This window comes from Danaus plexippus, chromosome 23, assembly GCF_018135715.1.
Source record: "Danaus plexippus chromosome 23, MEX_DaPlex, whole genome shotgun sequence".
Classification (NCBI taxonomy): Eukaryota; Metazoa; Arthropoda; class Insecta; order Lepidoptera; family Nymphalidae; genus Danaus; species Danaus plexippus.
In genome coordinates this window covers 318056-341830 of record NC_083551.1, presented here as the reverse complement: position 1 = coordinate 341830, position 23775 = coordinate 318056, and the positions used below count along the sequence as shown (strand labels likewise).

The following is a 23775-nucleotide window of genomic DNA, read 5'->3' as shown; positions in this document are numbered from 1 at the left end:
ACAGGAAACCATTTATATATATATATATATGTAAATGTATGTATAACAATGTAGAAAAATTATATAAAATAAAACATTTATGACATGTTCAATAATAATTTTTGTTTATATAAAGAATACTTTATCACATGGGAGGGACATGTAGTATACAGCTAATATATTATGTCCACGTCGTTAAACATATTATAATCTGTGGTATTTTTATATTATCTTTTCTTGGATACTCCATAAACCAAACTCCTCAGGATCTGGTGTTCCTGGTAAGCGTGTTGGCTACATGCCGCAGGAGATCGCTCTCTATGGAGAGTTCACCATCAAGGAGACCATGATGTACTTCGGCTGGATCTTCGGAATGGAGACCAAGGAGATCGTTGACCGACTCCGCTTCCTGCTAGACTTCCTCGACCTGCCCAGCGAGAACAGAATGGTGAAGAACTTGAGGTAAGGGTAAGGGTGTGATTGGGTGACTGAGCGTTGGGTCGCAAGTCCCAGGCTCTGATGAAGCTCCTCTCCCTGCAACGCGATGGACCCGGCACCAGCACGGTGAATCCAAGGAATGCTAAGAAGTTTCGTTTCGTCTTCGTCTCATAATAATATGATTATAAAATATATTTCTAAAATTCTTAATAGCCGATATATAGACACGTCCAAGCCGATCGCGGACTGCTTCCTGTTTTTAGAGATTCGTTATACTCTTTCAGGTTTTGTTTTAAAGGTTACTTGCTATATTTCTATATATCAGATCAATAAACAGCAATTTCCATTGCTTTAGGATAGTAATGAGATCTAAGATTTTCGCGAGTATTCATTTAAATGAAACTAGTGTTATTCGGATTTACTACGCGGATTTTATTATTTAAAAACTACATACTACTGCTTTAGGATAGTGTTTATAAATAATTTCCTATACAAAAACAATTAAAATGCACCGCGAGGATTAGTTCTCGTGTCGATGGGAACACGCCGCGGTCTCCCACAGCGGAACGCGTTAACAACGGAATCACTTGATTGAACAAAAAACTCGAGTGCAGATATATATGTGATTAATAAAAATATAATTTTGTAAGACCTGTTCGTTCGCGACACGACTCGTTTATTTATTCGTCAATATTATTTCGTTAAATGCGCATGCGCATATATACATATATATATATATTTAATATACGAAGAGTATAATTTCTATCGAATAACAGTTATAAAGCTATTACGGTCATTTAATTTAAATTGTTGTTATAATGTTATAATGTTCATAATGACCTATATAATAAATGCATTTATCTTGTCTTAATGAGGACCTATCAGTCAGATTGCACGTCCGTCGAATGTCCCTTGATTTTCAAATCATTTAATAATATAACTCATATTGAAAGTGAAGTCGTTAGTGTTGTATAACTCAGTATATAGAGGGTGTTTGGATTAATGAGTATATAAAGTAATCATTAATATTATGTCTATAATAATTTCTCAATAAAATTTTCCTAAGTCAATTTTCAAATTCAAAACACTAAGTCTATAACAGCACAAAGTACACGAACAATTTGTCTATGGAAGTTTAAGATTTTTCCTTTAATAATGAAAATGTTCATACATTCACATCGCGACCGCCGTCTGCTTCATCAGCATAATGTTCCCATGCTCGTGAGTCACTTCCCACGTCGGGCGGCTCTAGTCGTGAACGCAGCAGGTCTTTGTTTCATCCATTGTTGTTAACTCCGTGAAATCACAGTAGCTAATGTTTCTGTGGTTCATTCATTATTTTAACTCGTACTCGTTGAAGCATAACATTGGTTGGTCGCGCTCATTGTAGTGTAGTAAGCCAGTTTGTTTGACAGCTCGTCACTATCAATGAAGGTATCGGTGAGAGATAAGGGACGATAATTTTTTACTCTTTTCTTCGAAATGTACAGGAATATTTCAATTTTGATGGCTATTACATTCGGATTAATGTTTTTCTTTGAATATTCATACAAATAAAGATTGTAAAATTAAATAAAAATATCATTGTAGAGATCGCGTTTTCTTTGAAGTGTACATTGTTATAGCGAATGTGGAAAGGGACAGAAGATATAATGAAAGAGAGGGGTGATGACCGTTATTACAAGCATTCTTTATTACACAAGTAATAGTGATGTATTAGTATGTGAAGATGTGTTATCTCGTTAGATAATATAATTAACGTGTGACGTCACGGCTTTCACTTGGAACGGAGCTGACAGGAAGTTTGATTGATGATTGGAAACGATCTGATTCACAGGCGGCGGTAGTGACGCGGTGGCTTAGACGGGTAAGTTACTGGGACGCGTGTGACGGGGTCGCGACTTCGAATCAGAAATAATAATACATATACAAATAAATTGTGTTGTGAAAATTATTACGAATAACGATGTTATTTAATATCTTTAAAGATATTCACTTTGGATACTTATTTAATAGACGGTACTATATTTAACTCGTCTCTTCTCACTGTTATATCTGTTAGTTTACACTGTTAGTTTACACTTTATATTTATTAGAATAGAGACGTGGGATATAGTGCGATACTAGATTATAATATACTGTGTTTATACTCTTAACAGTAGGTAACTTAAACACATATATCACGTATTTAGTGAGTGGTCGTGGAAAGTTGAAAGACATCTTGTGTGAAGAGAGACCGATTTTGTGTTAATAAGAATTGAGAGTCACCAAAAATTTCATTTACTTTCAAAATAACAATAGTGATATGAAATATAATAACGAACTGGCATTAAATACGATAGAGTCGAGAGATTATTATAGACAATAACATCTCGTATAATGTCTCGTCTCGTGTAGTTTAATAGTTTAAAGGAAATCCGCTTTAACAGCTAAATATTTAAAAGGTCTCCAAATCATTCCTTTTATTTATCAAATAAACGAAACTGAGGTTTTTGAACCCAGAAACTGGTCTATATTTATAATAGCTGTTTTAAAATGGATAAATATAAATTTTGGGAATCAATAGACACCGTAGCTGAACTGTATATTTTTACACATTTTTAATAATATTTGACGTACACATTAGTTTTAAAATATAATAAAGATTTAAAAACAACATTGATGATAGTTTAATTGATACAATTTAGCATGTGTCTAGACGTGTCTTGTGTTTAAAAAGCAAACACTCAAAATTGTCATATCCAAAGCGTTTTGTTTTTAAGTGTTGGTGTGTATGCATAGAGTTAAATACACATTTGATGAATCTCTTCACGTGTGCTGAGAAACAATAATTTAATAATTTCAGTAAACAATAACTGACGTCTAAAACTATTAAATGAAACTAATATTTTTCGGAGAACACACTACGCGTATTTTATTATTTTTAAAAACTACACACTCCAGACGTTTCGGGTACTTTTTATCAATTCTAGATGATTATGATAAAAACTATCGCGAATATAAAACTAGAAGATGCACCTTAGCTTTTTTTGTCGTTTCGCTTGAAAAAAGCACTCGGTATCTATAGATTGAGTGGAATGACTTGAGCGTGTTTACTGCACATGAGTCACAGACGTGGACCTGAGTCCACAGTATATCGTTCCGCTCGTTTCGTTCGCTTCATTCGCAAAACACAACTGTTTTTGTCCGTATACGTTTACACTACCTTATTTATTTAAATCTGTCATACTATCACATATTATATATTATTCTTTATAACAAAATATTAATAATAAGTCAAAATCTAGACAGCAATGTCATGATATTTAATGAACGGTTTTTTTATCCTCAACACTCTGTTAAGTAACTTACATATCTCGCGCTAACCGGTCCTCGGTCCACACTAAATAAATAATATTAAATCACCTCTTATATATTAAACCTGTTAGCTGACTTAACACTGATACCATATATTTTTAATCACTCCAAACAGCAGTTGAATCTCGTTTCTATAAATGTGTTCTTAACACAGGTTTTCACATAACCACATACGGAGCGTCAGTAGTTATTCATTTATGAGTCTTTTCATGTAATGAATTGAAGAAGATTATTGATTGGAAAACGCGAAACGCCTCGTATCCGTGACGACACAAACATGTGCTAAGCGTTCAGAATACCAGCAAACTGTGTCTAAATTGTTACATTTATAAGACGTAAAAGTAATTTTCTTAAGTACTATTCGTAATTATCTATCAGTGGTGGTCAACAACGGCGCGTGTCGTTCGCTGTGGCTCTCATGCACGACCCTGAGCTATTAATCCTGGACGAGCCGACCGTGGGAGTGGATCCTCTCCTCCGACAGTCGATCTGGACCCACCTGGTCCGCATCACCAGCTCCGGAGATAAGACGGTCATCATCACAACCCATTACATAGAGGAGGCGCGACAGGCGCATTGTGTGAGTACACCAACATACATACAATAGATTTATACGAATCGGGTTCATTCATATAGACCGGATATCTCTGAATTGAATAAGTCTGATATTAATTATAACATCGAAAAGTGTTATAATACCCTTATGTTAAATAAAGACTGATTGTAGACAACTATTAAGATGTAAATTAAATTATAAACGCAGATGATAGAATATTTTCAAATAACACTTGCTTGTTGTTGTATTGAGAAACGATCTCGGCACTTGAATATTAAAGCTTTTTATATGTGATTATAAATCTATTCTCAGTTTAAGTCTATAAATACAGAATTTAACTATGAAGGTCGTTCACCCAGCTGACCTTAATTTCGGCAATATTTGGACTATTTTAATGTTCTCTATTTTGTGTGATAGGATTTTCCTTAAATGCTTTGTAATCGTTACCCAATGACGGCAGCTCCATACAGATGTAAACCTTCCTCGTGTTTGGTTGTGCTAAGGTCAATCGAGAATTTTAGTCGCATTATTGTGAATTAATTACAAATGTTTAGGCGTCAATTCTGATCGCTTCTAATGTCTGTGTATCCTTAGTCCGAGGCTGTATAAATATGTCGCTCAATGAGAACCGATTTGGTGAGCTTGAGATCTTTATTGATATAAAAATACTTATATATTAAAGTTATTTCATCTTTTTAAATTACACAAATCATTTTAATGCACTAACACGTTGAGTATACTACCATCCACGGATCTGTCCACTGCATCTCTGCTACATTCTCCTATCTATGTCTATATCTTATACAACCTTTTCTCCAGATCGGTCTGATGCGCAGTGGTCGCCTCTTGGCGGAGGAGTCGCCTCAGGCTTTGCTCCACATGTACAGCTGCGTCTCTTTAGAGGACGTCTTCCTTAAACTATCACGAAGGCAGGGTGAGTAGATATACGTACAAATACACACATACACACACACACACACACACACCCATACATACATATACATACATACTTGTTTGAAGCTCACAGTTTTTTCATATTTTGAATTAAAAATTGCAGTCCGTACCTTACTTAAAAAATGGTTAAAAAGTGAGTACAAAATCTAGAGTACCTTAAATAATGTAGTTCGGAAATAACTAACAGAGCTGCCACCGATATATGTAGCGATGTTGAATATCTTTTAATGTATAGTAATTTAAATAAACCATACACTTCCTCGTGAGTGTTGTTAACAAGACAGGACATAGGAATGTCGCAAACCATCAACCAGCTCAAGGATCGATTCTCATCACCTTGCTTTGTTCTGTAATAAATTTTCACGTACAGTCGCGGTCATTATAATATTTTAATATGAACGACCAAAAATATACATTTCGTAATGAATTCTAGTTTTTATAAAACCTAGACAATTGTTTTGAGCACTCAGTCAGTGTTACATAACATAATATATAATGATTATTATCAATTTACATAACTATGTACTTATGGCGGTTTTAATTAATTTTTGTTTGTTAAGATTATATTTAGTATAAGGCGATTACTCTAAAAAAAGATGTCGTTAATATACATTTATATACATATATATCGAAAACATATTTCTGTAATTCTTATTGGTAAAATATAACATTTTTGCAAAATATATAAAAAACACTACTAATAATACTATGTTGTGGAGACTTCAATGTTAAAAATTAAATTAAAGTATAGTGTTTTATGCTTGACTGTACTATAGCATCGGTTAGTGCTGAGTGTCTCGAGGCTCTCGTCTTGAGTTACAACATTTCCTCTTATTATAAATGAATCATAAGTCCGTGTGGCGAAATTTATTTCAAATTATATTTTGTTGAACGTCATTCTCACCTATAATTGTTCGTGCTAGTTGTTAATAGGAAGCCGTAACAAATAATACGTTACAGTATATGAAATTACTATTAAGTTAGGATTTTCAACATGTACAATGGTACAGACAGAGCTGATTGCTGGTTAAAATACAATGACTTAACCTAATAAAACAAATACGAAAATACGACTTAGAACAAACTATTCAGAAAAATATGTGAATTTGATAAGGAAATTTATCATATGTATAGGTCAAGCAAACCAAGTGGCCGAGTTGAATATCTCGGGCGGAGCCCTAGGGCTGAATAAGATGTCCAAACGAGAGGAGGCGCCGTACGCGGCCGAGGACGGGCAAGTGGTGGGACTCAACTTCCACCAGAGCAAGGAAGTCCTCATCGTGGATGCTGCGGGCTCTAACGGAGATGTGAGTTCATTTCACAGCAGGACTATCAACTGGTTGTATGTGTGACTCGTTGAGTTATCATAGCTCCTAAACTAAATATTTTTATATCTTACAAGTGCGCATCCAAATTTGAACACTTTAAATATTATAAATGTCATGATTCCTAACTGAATTGATTTAAAGCTTAACTACTATAAAGACACGATAGCTCAGTTGTTAAAACGATTGTTTCGCGATATTGCAGAGGTCGCAGGTTCGAATGCAGCTCATTGTAATGACCTCTTAATCTACATCACCTATTTAACCTACACATTGTCTATATTCTTATAAGTTAAATATTTAATTCAATATTCTCAGGTGTCCAGCTGAATGCTTCTCTTAGTGTGTCAGCTGTAGATGAGGTTAAATTCTATTTGAATTGAAGTAAATCATATAAGCGAATGCTTTGAATACCGGTATCCAAGTGCTCCAGCTCGGAATTCAATAGTTTACTATTATAATACATGCCTCTTGTAACTAACTTACACCATGTCTAAGCTATGTGTGTACATTTATTTCAGTTGCCCGGCAAAGTGACGGAGGTCGTTAAGTCAGAATGCGAAGACTGCGGTAACTGTTTCAATGTGAGTATCCGAGGACGGGAAGCCGTTCATAGCGACGGCATCTACAAGGCCTGCTTTCCTGATGGCTTAATTTAAAGAATAGCACTAGCTGGTCAATACGACTTGTTGCTCCATGGCATAATTCAGATGATATGCGGATTTATAATACAAAGTACTAGAGAAGTTAATTTGTACGAACCTTTTTTTAGACTGCCTTCTCCTCAGAGGTAGACTAATGTGATAATTTTTTGCGTCAAAAGTGCTCGTGTTAAAATGTGTGCACCTAAACATATAAACTATTAGAGGCACGTTCGCGTTTTTTGCTCGCTTCGCTCGTGCAAGTAGCCCTCGGAACAAGCCGAGTGCACGACCTCAGCGTGTCGATACCGAATTGTTTTTTTTGACTCGGGTTCCGTTTACGGACCCTAAAACTGATATTCGTGGACCGATCTTATTTTCTATTTGATGAAAGCCGCCCCAGGTCACTGGGCTATCGAACAAAGTCCTCGACTCGATCGGACATTAGGTTGCCGAGATCATCTCCGTGGCTGGATTCTGCTAATGAAGTAATCCGAAAATATTAGTTTCATTTAGATGAGTACTCGCGAAAGTCTTAGATCCTATCACGTTATTGTTATCATGGAAGTGACGTCACATTCCAGCTGACCTCCCGCGGTAAGATCAAGGCTCTGATACAGAAGAACTTCCTCCGGATGTGGCGTAACATCGGCGTGATGCTGTTCATCTTCGCGCTGCCGGTGATGCAGGTCATACTGTTTTGTCTCGCTATAGGCAGGGACCCCACGGGCCTGAGACTGGTGAGTCAGATGTTCTAAACAAATATATAATTCTATATCGTGTAAGTCTTTTTCTATTCATCTCATTCAATACAGGTGTATAATGCGCCTAACAATACGGTCCGAACGTTTCTGTGGCTGTGTGTATGTTTGTTACTCCTGAACTCTAAAACTACTGAATCGATCTCAATGCAAATTACCATAAATAGATCTGATATATCGCTATAAGTTATAAATCATAATTTCCAGCGAACGTCCGTCCAGGTCCAGCGCGGACACTTAAATTGCTAAATAAAGTCTATAATAAGAACTACGAGCTGTTAGCTCGTTCCAATATATATTCAGCACTCATTTTTAGTTACAAATTAAACAAATTTCCAAAATCTAGATGAACAAAGTCGCGAGCAGAGACTAGTATCCAGTGTCATCTTTAAAACTATAATGATCTTCGTTCATTATCATATTGAAAAGTTCCTAAGTCAAGTCTCATGTGGTGTCAGCGGCTCGAGGCTCGTCTCAGTGTATGTCTGTATGTCACAGGCGGTCGTCAACGACGACGTGCACGTGTTGGACGGGTACTGCCCCTTCAACTCCTCGTGTTCCATGAAGAACCTGTCCTGCCGCTACCTCGCTCACCTCAGGAACCAGTCCATCATCAAGGAGTACTACGCCGACCTCGGCAGCGCCCGGAGCGCCGTGGAACAGGGACACGCCTGGGGAGTCCTCCTGTTCAACGAGAACTACACGGACTCGCTTGTAGCTCGACTGGCTCTAGGTACATAGGAGTCACTACTTATATGAATACCCTTAACCCGAGCTGGTGTTACTCACGTTAACACGAACAGTTTGCAGTTTTCATCATATCTGACACATGATAATTACTAGCAACCCAACTATGTAATGTAAATTGATATCTTCCTGCGTTTATTTGGGCATGTAGAGCCGTGGAGCAGGAGATTAATTTAACTTTTAAATTCAACTGAGTGGAGGAATGTTTACTAACTCTATAAAGTTACTATACATTTATAAACCGTATATATGTATCGAAAACATCTGAATAATTTAAATATATATATGATTAAACATAAAGAAAATGTGCATCTTGGACATGTATTTGTAACAAAACACCAACACTCCAAGCGTCATGAGATCCGTCGCCATCGACACTAAGAACACTTTTGAAGATTTCTTTCCTGTGGTTAATGAGATTAAAAAAAACTGTTTGGTATTTAAATTGCAGTCGTAACGAAGGCAACAGAAATATATTATTGTAATATTATTGTTTGTCGACCCACAACAGGCGTGTCATCAGGTTATAATGAATCAACACACTTGTATGGACGACATTACTGTGATTTGTATCCTATGCGTTCATCAATAAAGTACATAATCGCATCGTCAGGTGACACCGCCGATAACGACACCATCATATCCTCGGAGATCCAGGTGTGGCTGGACATGTCCAACCAGCAGATAGGCCTCATGCTCAACAGGGACATACAGTTCAGTTACAGGGACTTCGCCAAGGTGAGGCAACACACACACACACACGCACGCATTCGATTTGGAAACAAAAATACTTACATATGCATGTGTGCATGTCAGTAGGACTCTTTACACAAAACTATTCTATCTAAATTAACCCCGCGCTTACAACGTGCGAGGCCACGATCGTTGATATCTTTTGTAATATTTAAAAAAGTAAATATTTTTATTTTCTCAAAGAAAAATCCTTGCCATCTTTTAGTTGTATGGTCATAGCCATCGTTACAATTGAATTCTCACACAAACCTGATGTAATTCCCAGGAGTTGCTCCAGACGTGCAACTACAACCCCAAGGTGGGCGACATCCCCATAGACTTCCAGGACCCCATCTACGGCGACAACAACCCCTCCTTCACTGACTTCGTAGCCCCCGGCGTTATATTGACGTGAGTTACATATCATGAGATATAGATATCCTGCGCCGGTTCCGAGGAAACTTTCGCATAGAGTAGATGGGGCGCGAGAATAATATGTGCGAGATCATTGATAGCGGAGCTGCGCTAGTTGGTGCGGACGAATAACGGTTGTATGGTGTAGTCACGGGACGCAGGCGACAAATGTCGCTGATTGTCAGTCGACATGGCGGAAATAGGGTTGTGTTTAACTGAACCGCTAATAACGTGGACGAAATTTAGTAAATATGTATCGCCAATTCTATTCGAGCACGCGTGGTGAGTGACGCTCCAACCTCCATGTGAGGAGCGGCTATGTCCAGTAATGGGCTCCGATAGGCTGATGTTGAAGTCTGTCCGTGACACAACTTCCCACTATTCCTTTTCATAATGTACGTTTGTACCGTGTTCTGTGTGTGTATAACCGAGCCCCCTCCCCCAGGATCGTGTTCTTCCTGGCGGTGGCGTTGACGTCGTCGGCGCTGATCGTGGAGCGCATGGAAGGTCTCCTGGACCGGTCGTGGGTGGCGGGCGTGTCCCCCGGCGAGATCCTGTTCAGCCACGTGGTGACGCAGTTCGTGGTGATGTGCGGCCAGACGGCGCTGGTGCTGGTGTTCATGATCCTGGTGTTCGGCGTGGAGTGCAACGGGAACGTGCTGTACGTGATCGCGCTCACGCTGCTGCAGGGGTTGTGCGGGATGTGCTTCGGCTTCGTGATATCTGCGGCCTGCGAGCTGGAGAGGAACGCCATCCAGCTGGCGCTGGGCTCGTTCTACCCGACGTTGCTGCTGAGCGGCGTCATCTGGCCCATCGAGGGCATGCCGTGGGCGCTCCGAGGCGCGGCGCTGTGTCTTCCGCTCACGCTGGCCACTTCCGCCCTCCGCGCCGTGTTGACGCGGGGTTGGCCGTTGTCGGAGCCGGACGTGTACCTGGGCTTCGTGGCCACGCTGGGCTGGATCGCGCTGTTCCTGGCGCTCACGCTCACCATACTGAGGTTCAAGAGAGGATGATCGGCTCCGATGTTGTATGTGACACTACTATTATACTGAATTAGTTAAGGATTCCAGAACTTAGCTGGCGATGACTTTGTTGCCAAAAAAAACATTGTACAATTATTTTTCCTAACATTTTTAACAATATTTCTTGAAAACGCCATTGACTAGTGTGATTGTCAACTTTCCGTTTGCAAGTCGCTTTATAACAATACTTATTGTTAATCTGCACATAACCGTCACATCAGGATGACAGCGCCATCTATCGGGTGCACTTACGAGTTATTAATCAAGTCACTATGACTCGAGTGTCAAAAGAACTGGATCTCTTTATACCAGGTCGCAGGTTCGAATCTCGCTAGTCTGAATTTTGCAATGAATATTCTGTATTTGGATGTATAGTATTTTCCATCATTAGTTTGTTTGTATTTTGCTGGACCGTCCCTGACCGCCCGCTGTCTTCAGCTCGTCATATCATTAGTCTGTAGATTTTCGCCTCACGTGTACATTTGTTCCAGAGCGCGTCGTCCGCTGTCGGCTCACCGGCGAGGCCGAGGGCCAGCGTACGACCAAACTGTTAGTTCACGTGTACATATTAGAGTATTTATAGTGTAGGTAGGGGTAGGGAATGTAGCGAGGAAGGTACAGGTAGGATACAGTTACCAAACACTAAGCAAGTGCCATAGAACATCTATGGCATTCGGATCACGACCTGCTGAGGTTATTCATCGTTACCCTTAACACCAGTCCGATCGTCACTCTACTTACAGCTTCCAGTTTTCCACTGATTGTTCTTCACGTATGTTTGTATATTATGAATAAAAACTGCAAACTGTCTGTATGTAGTTCGAGGATGCGGACTCGGGTTAAGGGCGGCGTTCCCGATTCAACATCATTAGTATTTCCATTGTATTGGACTGTGATTATATATCTATTGACTTAGTGTAACGACAGGTTTACATTATAACCAGCTCGGCCTCTGTTCACAGACACAGCTCTAGGTTTAAAGGCTTTATTGTAATAAACTGTTAAAATCTACACGGAACATAATCTGGGCAGCACTTCACATTATTTCTTCGTCAGAATCTCGCTCAGAACCTTTTTCTTTTTTTGTCCCTTGTTGAACTTTTGTTTCTGAAAAGTCAAATAATAAAATTTAATATAGATCATTGAATATCAGTCACGTGTAAGCGACCGGCCCCACCTTTTTCTTTTCTGCCGTCAACCCGACAAACTCCTTCCTATTTTTCTTGGTGTGTGTCATGTCCTGCCTGGTGGGGACTCCCCCGGAGTTATCCTGTGACATAGGGACGGACACATTTAAACTTAACAGAACATTAAAGGTTATATACATTATATGTACAATCGGAGAGGGTTTACTGTGTACTTGTAAAATTAATTTATATTAAATAATGTAAATATGTATATCTTTAATGAATACAACTTTTTTTATACCTGATTCTTTCTTTTTATTCGTCTGTAAGCTCCTTCGCTGTTCTCTTGCCCTGATTTTCCTTTACCGAATTGATTCCCTCTATTCCCCATCGTCTTGTCCTGTCTTCCTCGTTGTCCTTGCTTCTCGACATATCCTTGCTTCCCTGTTTCTTGTTTGTTAAGTTTCTTGTGTGTCAGTTGAGTGCATCTTTTTACTCTTAAAATTCTATTTTTTATTGTGAGATCCTCCTCGGTCAAGGCCAGAGCTAGTTCAACGCCGTCCTTGGATTTGAAGTTAACATAACCGAAACCTTGTGGCAAAAAATCAAAATAAGGATTAAAAAACATAACTCTAAGGGTTAACTGTTGTTAAATGACTATACGGGCACGCGGTCCACATTCAATCGAATAATCAAAGGCCAAAAATGCCTTACATCAGTTTGGAGCTGATACTGTTAACCGGCTGGACCGATATTAACCAAACACAACAAGAACCACCGCAAGAAGACTGGTCTACAGTGAAATCCAATTTTCCCCTTGTAGGCTACGTTGCAACAAACAGACATACACAGACAAAGACATCGACGTCTTTATAACAGCTCTTGAGTGCAGTCAGTTAAACAAAATATTGCTTATGTTAAAAAAAAAAAACTACAAAAATTCCAGAATTGTTGTAATAACGCTGTTATATTTCCCTATAACGGATATCAGTTTCAATAAAACATTATTTTCATACTGACAAATAATACCAACGGAACAGTATAGAAAACGTAAGCAAAGACAGATACAATGTCTGCTCTGCACGTGAGGTGCCCTATGATACAAACAAATGGAGGGTTATGCGTTCAAACGAGCTCAGGGTTTAAAGGTAAGTGGACTCCCTCGTCCGTCAAAATATAAAAATACCATGTTATTGAAATACGACCTTAACATATGTAACATAAAAATGTAAGTGTTTACAACATTTATCATGTCTCGTTGTCCGTATCAATGGCCGAACAATTCTCTGATCACGAGTTTGCAACGCCAAAGAAAACAGTGGGAGTTACGAGGTGTTTTTTTTGTAAGTATTTCTATAAAATCCATGTACATCTACGATGATAGTACGTTATGTTTACTTTGATGTAGAAAATTATTATAACTATTACACTAAGTTAAATAAAAAGCTTTAAAACCAACATCAATTATACAGCATGTAGGGTAAGTAGTTAATACTAAATGTATATGAGACGAACCTTTTCCAGCATTAGTTTTCTTGTCCCTGACAATTCTGACCGAGTCGATCTCGCCACATTTCTCGAACCTCTCCCTCAAACCCTCGTCTTCGAGGGCGAACGGTATGTTGCCCACGAACACGGAACATTTGGGGTCGTGTTCAGCTCCCGTACTGTCACTACGAGACACTCGGAGGTGACAGCCGTTTAAAAGGGTGTTGTTTTCTACCAGCGCCTGCAAAAATATAATTGCAATGTAGTCAATAAGTACGATAATCTTATTAAAAAAACAGGTTCTTAATAGATAAAGTGATTTTAAAATGTTGATTTTTATTTTTTGGTATATTGTTTTTTCTGCTAAAAACTTTTATTCATGTATGAAATAAAAACACAAAAATTAATGGTTACCTGTACAAAATAAATATATACATATTTCTATCAATATAATGAAATGATGAAAGGTTTTTTGAGTAACTTAAATATAAGAATATATAGATTATAATTATTAGTAGGCACATGTAAGCGAGTTAGATCAATTTACCTTACTGACGGAGGCGGCATCAGCAAACTTGATGTAAGCATTGACAGTAGTGCGGTCTGGATGGAGCTCGTTCTTGATGACAGCCATCTTCGGCGTCACCCGTGCATCCTTGACCGGCACCGTCCGAATCCTGTACAACAATATATTATTAGGTTCATCCTTAACTTCTTTATAGACATTTCATCCAGACTTACCGAACAGTTTCAATTTGTCCATACTGGTTGAAAATTTTCTTCAGTTCCTTCTTACACTTGGTGCTGAAGGGGACGTTGCCCACAAATATAGTTCTTTGTATTTCGTCCTCTGTGTCCTGATGTACTTCATCTTCTTTCTTTTCTTTACTTGCTTCTTTCTTGTTGGGAGCTTCTTCTTCATCGGAACTTTCTTCCACAGGATCAGTGTTGAGAGTTTTTTTATTTTCTTCCTCATTCTCCGAGTGCATCTCATCATCAGATTCGTGCTCGGAGTCTGAATCTTTGTTAGTAATTGCATTGGGGTTCACTTCACTTGCGTTTTCTGATTTCTTTGATGTTTTCTTATTTTTCTTCTTGTTTTTGTGTTTCGTATCTTTATCAATGCTTTTATTTTGTTCTTCCACCTCATCTTCTGTCTTTCCACTGCTGGAACCGTCTCCTGCGATTTGATTTGCTTCAGCTTGTTCCGTACCTGCTAATGATTTTGATCTCTTTCTTTTCTTTTTAGGACTCTTATTTGCACTTGAATCTTCAGATTTTTCGACTTGACTGTTTGAGTCTCTTTCAATTACGTCATTTTCCGTGTCTTCTCTCTCAGCCACTGATTTTGATCGTTTTCTTTTGTTTTTAGAGCTCTTACTTTCGTTGTTATCAGCTTCATTTTCTATTTTCTTGTTATTATAAGTAGCATTTTCTGATTTTTCACAGTCCTCTTTTTCCACTGATGCTTTAGATTTCTTTTTCTTTTTAGGACTTTTATTTTCACTGGACTCGTCAGGTTTTACGACATTTTTGAGTGAGTCAGTTTCATTTACGATATTTTCATCTACTTCTGTGTCTTCCTTCTCTGACACTGATTTTGATCTCTTCCTTTTCTTTTTAGACTTGGACTGTTCAACATTATCCACATTTTCATTATTTTCTTTATTATTCTCAATACTTTCGTCTGCTAATGCTTCGGTGTAAGGTGCTGTTAGTGACATCTTTTTATTCTTTTTCTTTTTAGAGGAATTTTCGTCTTCAGCTATTGCATTATCATTGTTTTTTGGGGATTTCGAATTTTTCAAAACTTGACTAGCTGAGCTGTCTGTTTCTAATTTATCTTTTAAATGTTTTTTTACCTTGTCCGCTTTAGGACTCGAAAAATTTGATTCCCCTTCCTCATTCGTTACATCAAGGTCATTATTTTGAAATATCCTTTTAGGTGATTTTTTAACAATAGCTTTCTTCTTTTGCATTGTCGGTGAAAGGAAAACAGATTTATCATCCACCAATTGACTTTTTGGAGTCACGTTTGGCGAAACTTGATGTTTCATAGGTGTAAGAGGTTTCTTTGATCGTTTTGGACGATTGGGTGTCACGTTACCAGATATTAAAGAGGCCACACTGCCCACAACGTAATCCATTTCCAAAATAAAACTTTTTTATTCAATATTAATATTGTAAAAGTCGGCACTGTCTCCACATGGTATTATTTGCAAAAACCATGCACACTTCTTTGACGTTTGACTTGCAATTGTCAAAACGTTGAAGTGACGCGATCTTCTGACATAAGCCTACAGAGACTCTAAATACAATAATTTAGCAAATTCTTTTAGGTACCAAATTTTACATTTGATCTTAAGAAAATTTCAGAAAGTTATCAATTATATTTTAAAATTATATTAAATAATTATGATCATTATTTTACATTTATTAAGTCACATGGCAACTTCTACAAAAATAATTAAAAATAGCAGCACCACCACATTTTCGTTTGTACCGCTGAGATATGATGAATTTCAAAGACGCTTTACTAGTTAATTTTCGTTATATTTGACGTTCATTCAATTATAAATAATTAAATAGTGATTAAGTTCAGTGTTAATCATTTAAACAGTGAAATAGTGTGTGACTTTACGTAAGTACTTTTAAACTGCTTAATAAGATAAAACGCGCGCCATGGTATTGTCGCCCGCCATTCTTTCAATTAATTTTCGTTTTAAATTCCATTGAATTAGAAGCAATAAGTTTTTAAGTTTTATAATTACCATGAAAAATGCTATTTTGAAATATAAACATGTCAAACAAACACTTCATTGAGGTTAGAAACAAATTTAAAGCGTCTTAGCGTCTTATCATAGTCAGTAATTGGAATCACTCATCGAATAACATTGTCCGCAACAAGTATTACGAATCACGTTCATGTAACTTCCAAACCGAAAAACCTGTCCGAATTTATGGCTCGCAAAAAACTAGGAAGTCTCTTACGACCGTGACCTTACTCATAAAAAGTGATAAGAATCTAGTGTTTATATTAATAAGCCTCATACAAAGAATAAATCTAGACACACTCGAATGTTTGATAAATCCTGATACGTTTATAACTTAATACTTCAATGAAATAATAAAATATGTGGAAATAACGTTAGTAGTAATTGAAATAAATTTACGTTTTTAAATTGAAAAAGAAAATGTTAGCAAAAATATCCCTGGTATTTTCATTCTTTCTTGCATAGTTTTGTAGAAAATTCGTATTTTTCTCAACTTCTGTTTTATATGAGTATAACATTACAATAGTAATAATATGATTTTTTTATTGTCCATACACTGTGACATAATTTTGTAATAATGTCATGAAGGAAGTGAGATCCCATAAAATCACTGAAGTGTAAAAACCACTCAACTGTGTTGTAACACAAGCTTGGCTTTGTGTATTTCATTGAGAAAAAAAGCTTTAATTATAATCCAATAAAATATTTACTTGGCATATTACTTTGATTAATGGCTTATTATTTTTTTAATGATATTTTAATTATTTGCAGCTTCTGTGTCATAATTATTAAAATGGAAATATTTCGTTTCAAAAAAAAGTTTTTAAAGAGTTCTACAACAATGAGGTGTTATTGCTCACTTAAATAGGATAAAATAAAATTTAATTAAAATTATATATATGCCATTACATTAAGAAAACTGTTATACAAATGTAAGCTAACACTAACTAACTCACATTTACATTTAAGTATTCAATATTTGCATTTTGCATTCAGCCTAGATCTCGAAGGGTCTCAAGTCCTGTTCATAGAATGTGTTATTACACTTGCAAATATATATGAAATGTATTTTCCATTATATTTGTATGAGACGGCCGTTCTAAGTACTATTGAATATATTTAAAGCTTTACATTTCATTTAATGTTTGCTGAGAGGTAAATGTTCATTTAAAGTATCAGGTAACTATAGTTCAGGTAAATTTTCTTTATTGTTACATTTTCCTCTGTCTACACTCATACAGTTATAATAAGTTACTTGTCTATTTAACTTTAAATGGATCATCTGTTTCATCATATATGTTTATATTTTATGATAAAAATAATTAAATAACTGTTAAAAATCACTTGAACTACTAGTTCTTTCTGTATAAAGAAAGTTGTCCAAAGTAAATAAGAGTAGAAAGCCAGTCATACAGCCTACGTCAATTGGAAAAGTGTTATAGTTGTGTAGGATATATATATACAAACACACACGCACACAAATCATGCACAACAGTTAGATGTGTTTTTTTTTTTATATGAGATGAGAAATACAACACAAATAAATAATTGTAACACACATACATACATACATATAATTTACATAATAAAGTTTATTTATAAATGATAAGTGTTGTGTTTGATACAGGTTGCGATGCACCGTCGCCTCAACGGACGTTATCACGACCCTATCAGTAGTTAATGCATTCCCTTATATAACATGTTAATGTTACTGCAGCTTTGTTTATGTTAGCTGGTGTGTTTTAAAACATCAGCCAACAAGGATAAACGTGTTTCTGCAACTTTCTGTATGGTGTGTAACTTGTCACAATCCTAACATATTAAACATATATATTAACTGTGTGTTATGTTGTCTTCAATACAATTAATATTCTCTACAGCGGAACCCTCCTCGTGGAGTACTTCCTGTTAGTCTTTTTGACATACACAGTGCTGTAGCTAACTACTTATTTAACTATCTATATGAGTTTATTTATTTTCCTGTGTAAAACTATTTGTCTGATTTAAAAAATAATTATAATTAATGTAATTATTACAGTCAAAGTTATTTTCAATAAAATGTTATGAATCAATGAAAATTCTTTCAAAGTATTTTTACTTGCGGTTACATCTTTTTTACAATCTACTGATATGGATTCAGGTCACAAATGGATATACTTCTATTAGATTAAGTATTTCATCACTATAATTTTTTTAAGAATTAGGTAATAATATTGATGGTTTAGTAATTTTTTTTAAGGTGCACATGGGATGTGTATTTGACAGACCCTCGTTCGGGTCACTATGTTTTAAAATAAACCACTTGTAAGTCATGTTGCAGACGACAGAGAAATAACAGATGATGATTGTATGATTAAATATAGATATAGGTAGTATTTATTATTGTAGTTATTTTTGAGATCCGATTTTCATAAGTAAATGTGTGATCCTCGTTTGATAAATTTTTACCATCAACAAATTAGGTTCAAATAATACACGCGCGCGGTTATAAACATCGACAATCAGTTTGGAATTATTATTTTACATGGAAAAGTTTATGCTTGCTGGCTTCGATGTTTATTAATTTAAAAAACTTAAAACAATATCCGTATGTGAACCGTGACTGACAGCACTAGACGCTCGGGAGGGAAGCTTCGATGATAAAATGCGATGCGTTTGAAAACTATATAAAAAAATCAATGACTACTATCCAATATTCAGATCGGTATACTTACCATAAGGTTGTATCGTTACACTACATACGAAGCGTTTCCCGTTTGTCAATCAATAGTCTACGTTAATACTATATAGTATACACCTAGTCTGCGGAGGTTCATGAATGAGAAACTTATAGTAAGCGCATCGATATCTGTCAACATTACGTTACATCAAGTATATATGATTCTTAATACACGTAGGATGTATTTTTATGTTATTTGACAAAATCACGAGGTATAATATTTACACAACCAATAGTCAATAACTGAACTCGTGCTTAAGTTGAGCTTGTGTGTTGTATCATTGGAATGTTGCGGTGTCCATATAGAACCTTTTTTTTTCTAATGTCGTCCTTGAAGTGTTGAAGTACCATTCTAGAAGCATCTAATACCTCAGAGCACGCTAGTCTTGTTCACCGACATGTGTTTAAACATTGTGTCTGCGTGTGTCGCGTGGTACAAGTGTTGGGATCTACGTTTTTACATAAGATCGTGTTTGAAAATACTTTATTTGTTCATTAGTATATATGTATTAAACAAAACTTATACACGTGTATTAAGGACAATTTAAAATAAGTAATTAAATAAATCTAACGTTCTTAACAACAAAAAATTTTAATTTTTTATTGTGTCCTATGCCAAAATCTTGACATTTAAAAATCGCTACAGCTCGTAGGTTAGGGCGGACATTTTGTTGGTAGTGTTTTTACCAGAGTTCGTTCACCCTTCGTCTATTCATGTGTAGTGTAGATCTCTATACGTGTAGAGGGGTCGTTCATACATCAACAAATAATCCTTTTATCGTTATGTTAACAGATTAACAATGGTTATTTACGCTTTTCATTTTAACTTGTGGTACACAAATATATAAACAACCTATGCTATTTTAAAACCTTCGGTATGTAATACTGCATTAACACTTATGATTATATAAAATAAAATATGAATTTTCATGTTTTTGAAGTGTTAAATAATAATTAAATGTCTAAGTAGTTGTGTTTATATAATTTCAATGTGCCCTGTCTGAAACATATTAAGTCTGTAAGTATATGTTAAATGTGCTCCGTGTAACACAGTGTAATGAAACGACAGACGTTTCGTTATTTCTTTTTATCCCGTCATAATTATTATTGTATACAGGAAATAAATTTTAAAAAAACCGGTTATATGATGGTGTGCTTAATGAAAATAGTCACGGTTTGAACAAAGCGGGAACAAAACATTATTAAAGTTTAGTAAGGGGTCTTTAAAAATATTATACCTTTTTTATTATTGTTTAGATTATAAATAATTTTATTCGTATGTTAAAGAGGGATAATTAAATTTGTGTGATCAGTATAATGTGGCTTATTAAATAATAGTAAAATATATAGGATTAATTAGACGAATTTAAAGTAAGTAATGTGCAAATTTTTCAATAATTTATGACGTCACCGGAGAACAAATTCAAAGAGCCTGGATGTGAATTTAACTGTTTGAAGTCAGCTAAAATTTAAAACGCCTCACGGCCTTCAATTGATTAAAACTGAAAGGTCTAACTTCAAGTGAGTGCGTCTTATTTGAATTGTTATAATTTTCGCCCACAGCTCAATATATTTAGCTGGTCAACTAAAGTTGTTTGTCTTGTATCAAATAACATTACGTTGAACAGTATTCTGTCGACCTTGTTACTTAAAACGAGGATCTGTTGATGTTAAAATTATTACACGTACATATTTATACATAAAACATAACACAACGTATAAAACAGTTTACGATTAATGAAACTAACTTAATATATAATAAACAAATTTACAAGAAAAAATTACTATGTCATATTTTGTTTAGACTTTCGTTGCCTACCCCCGAAATTAGTTGAGGTTCTCGTAATACTTGAAACATGCAAACGTCATCTAATTTCCCAAAGAAAGCCAAAATTATCAATTGTAATGATAGTGAGTGATTCAACAACACATTTTAAAACAATATTTAATCAATTTATTTTAAGTTATGTTCTGTTCATATAATTCGGCTAATCGATCGTCTCATCGCCACGGTCGTTATCTGAACTGAGACTAATAAAGATGAACTAATGAAACAAAAAGGATTTACTAAAAACATATATATTGTTAATAAATCGTTTCAAATGTCATAAATTCTTTAAGAAATCTCATGTTATCGGATATGTATCAAGAGTGTTCTGTGGTGAAGAAGAATTTTGAATTCAATTTGTAATTCAATCAACAATAGTTTGCATTGTGACGTTGCATGTATAGTGCGTTTGGTGCAGCGGGTCGATGAACTGTAGACTGATGAATCAGATCCATTGGTGTTATTTAAAAATATGTAATTGGCGATTTTACTATAGCAGGGATGGAAATCATTTACATTTATTGAAAATATAATATTTTATTAAAGGTACGTGATGAGCCAGATTGTGACACGCAAGGGACCGGTGGGGGAGGACAAGGATAAGGTAATTATAATTATTATAAAATAATATATATGTAGAAATAAAAATATGTTTTTCTGATTTGCTCCTAATATTTAATTGTTTTACACTTTACAAAGCTTACTATTAGTTAGTAGTAATAACTGTGTTTAAGAAAAAACGAAGTCAAAGAGAATGACCTAAACCTACCTATGTAAAATACGAAAGTGAATCAGAAAAAATATCAGTTTTGTCTATACATATAACATCCCTGTACAGAGACAGACGGACAGTCCGGTTAAAGACATGAAAAAGAAATTAGCAGCGAACGCTGAGAAAGAGAAACAGGCGGCTGAGAAAAATGCTGAAAAGTCACAAGCAGACAAAAAGATAGATAAAGGAACGGAGAAGACACAGAGTGAGAAGAAAGGAGAAAAAGTTAGCGACAAGCAACCAAATGAAAAGAAAACAGATAGAGCCGCTGAAAAGCAGGGCGAGAAGAAGGCGGAGAAAATAGAGAAGAGCGCAGAGAAACCGGACAAGAAAGAGAAGGCTGACAAGAATACAGATAAGAAAGATAAGACAGAGAAAAGTGCGGACAAGAAAGATTTAGAAAAGAAGGAGACTGAAAAAGTACAGGAGAAGAAGGAGAAGGCGTCGGACAAAAAAGATGCTTCTCCGACGGAGAAAGCGAAAGAAGATTCCACTACGAAAGAAGCAGGCAAGGTGAGAAATTGAGATTGATGTTAGTTAAATTAAAATGTATGAGACTCCTACACCTCAGTGCGAATTAAATTATAAACTAATTACATTGTATTTAATATGACATAGTAACATGTTCATCTGTCATACCAGCCCGAGGCCGAGTGCTCTAAACCCAAGTCCAAGGAGCCGTCGAACGTACCTAACGTGGCTAGCGTCGCGAACGCCACTCACTCCGCTAACGTCACAAACGGCGCTAACATCACGATCGCCGCTAACGTGTCGAACGTCGCTAACGTCGCGGGTGTCTCGAACGGGGTGAACGGGGACGCGACGAACGGGGACACGGTGAGTTCGGAGGACGAGGACGACCGTGACGACATGTTCCCGGAGCTCGCCTACGACGACTCGGACGGGGACTTCGAGCCGCCGACCCCCGAGGGCAGGAGCTACACCAGGAGGTCGCAGGTGGGTCAGGGGAGCACCTGAGAACATGAAACCATCTGTAGACAGTAGCGGTGTACACCGACGAGGGTCCTTGACTTGCGGGTAGTTAGAAATAATTCGTCACTTTTTTGTTGTTTCATTTTTTGTTTAGCTTTTGGAAGTCGCCGTTGGGTGAAAATTTATTTAGAACAGGGTCGCTTTTATCTCTGGTCGTTTAATTTTAAAACAAACGACCACGTACCAAAAGAAATTTTTAATATGAATATTCTATCCGCCGTCTGTATTATTAAAATTATTGATAGGTGCACGGTACGGCAACTTCATAGTTATGTACATAGATATTTAGATCATTATTTTTTGTTTCTGCATCTGTTCTGGAAATGACGATAAAATGCTCCAACTTGTATTTAAAAGAAATTGGTATGATAGTGTGCACGGGAGGGCTTTAGCTCTTGAATGGCCGTTTTTTTTAAATATATAGTTTTTATTCCTTAATTTTTTGCACCTGTCCTTCGTTTTTTTGTTTATTTTTGTCTCTCGTGCGTAAGGTGAGTGTTTATTTTTATTATGGTTACTGCTATTTATCTTTGTGAGACAATTTTTTTTTTATTGAGAAAATTGTTTGACTTTGAGGCGTTTGGTTAATAACAAGATTGGTGAATGGTTGTCTTTCTGATCTGCACTGTGTGAGTATTTCATTATTTTTTGTTTTTTATTTATCATCGTGTTGTTACAAAGACCTATTCTATTCGTCCACAAAACTAAATACCAATTATATTTTTTTATAACTCGACATTGTGACTGTCAAATGTGAAAGCTAATATACGATTAATCGGATTGTATCGATTATACAAATATAAATTGATTGTTATTCCCGTCCGCTTTGTTTCGGAGCTAATTCAGTTTATGTTTGTATTAATGGTGATTGTTAATTGTACGGTGAAGGTGAAGTCGGCTCGGACGCCGGAGACGCCGCGGCCCGCCTCCGACAAGAGGGAACGGGACGAGGACGTGAGTATATGACACAAGGACATGTCCACGTGACACAGACACACACATACACCGCAAAGACTTGTCTACGTGACACAGACACACACATACACCGCAAAGACTTGTCTACGTGACACAGACACATACATACACCGCAGGGACATGTCTACGCGACACAAACAGAACACATACACCGCAAGGGCATGTCTACGCGA

General features: G+C 36.4%; 2 protein-coding genes across 2 annotated transcripts in view; one reads left to right on the top strand and one right to left on the bottom strand.

The window, feature by feature from the left end:
- LOC116774623 (ABC transporter G family member 23) overlaps positions 1–12358 on the top strand; it is a 48868-nt gene extending 36510 nt beyond the window's left edge. The window contains exons 6-16 of the mRNA XM_061524017.1: positions 246–441; positions 4153–4354; positions 5150–5264; positions 6419–6591; positions 7131–7193; positions 7835–7990; positions 8510–8744; positions 9372–9496; positions 9777–9901; positions 10350–10931; positions 11418–12358. Coding sequence (XP_061380001.1) covers positions 246–441; positions 4153–4354; positions 5150–5264; positions 6419–6591; positions 7131–7193; positions 7835–7990; positions 8510–8744; positions 9372–9496; positions 9777–9901; positions 10350–10917 — 1958 coding nt within the window. The 3' untranslated portion in view covers positions 10918–10931; positions 11418–12358. The remainder of the gene's footprint in view (positions 1–245; positions 442–4152; positions 4355–5149; positions 5265–6418; positions 6592–7130; positions 7194–7834; positions 7991–8509; positions 8745–9371; positions 9497–9776; positions 9902–10349; positions 10932–11417) is intronic.
- LOC116774962 (RNA-binding protein 34-like) lies at positions 11898–15801 on the bottom strand. Its single transcript, XM_061524018.1, has 6 exons — positions 14283–15801; positions 14089–14218; positions 13569–13782; positions 12355–12644; positions 12104–12196; positions 11898–12033 (listed from the first exon to the last, which is right to left on the bottom strand). Exons 1-6 carry the CDS (start codon positions 15686–15688, stop codon positions 11968–11970), a joined length of 2199 nt encoding a protein of 732 aa, XP_061380002.1. The 5' UTR covers positions 15689–15801; the 3' UTR covers positions 11898–11967.
- Between the last annotated feature and the right edge of the window lie 7974 nt (positions 15802–23775).

Coding starts and splice junctions, on each gene's coding strand:
- LOC116774962 (XM_061524018.1), bottom strand. CDS start 15,688: ATGGATTACGTTGTGGGCAGTGTGGCCTCTTTAATATCTGGTAACGTG. Junction 12,645..13,568: donor GAAAACTAATGCTGGAAAAG/GTTCGTCTCATA, acceptor TTTTGCCACAAG/GTTTCGGTTATGTTAACTTC. Junction 12,197..12,354: donor GAATAAAAAGAAAGAATCAG/GTATAAAAAAAG, acceptor CCTATGTCACAG/GATAACTCCGGGGGAGTCCC.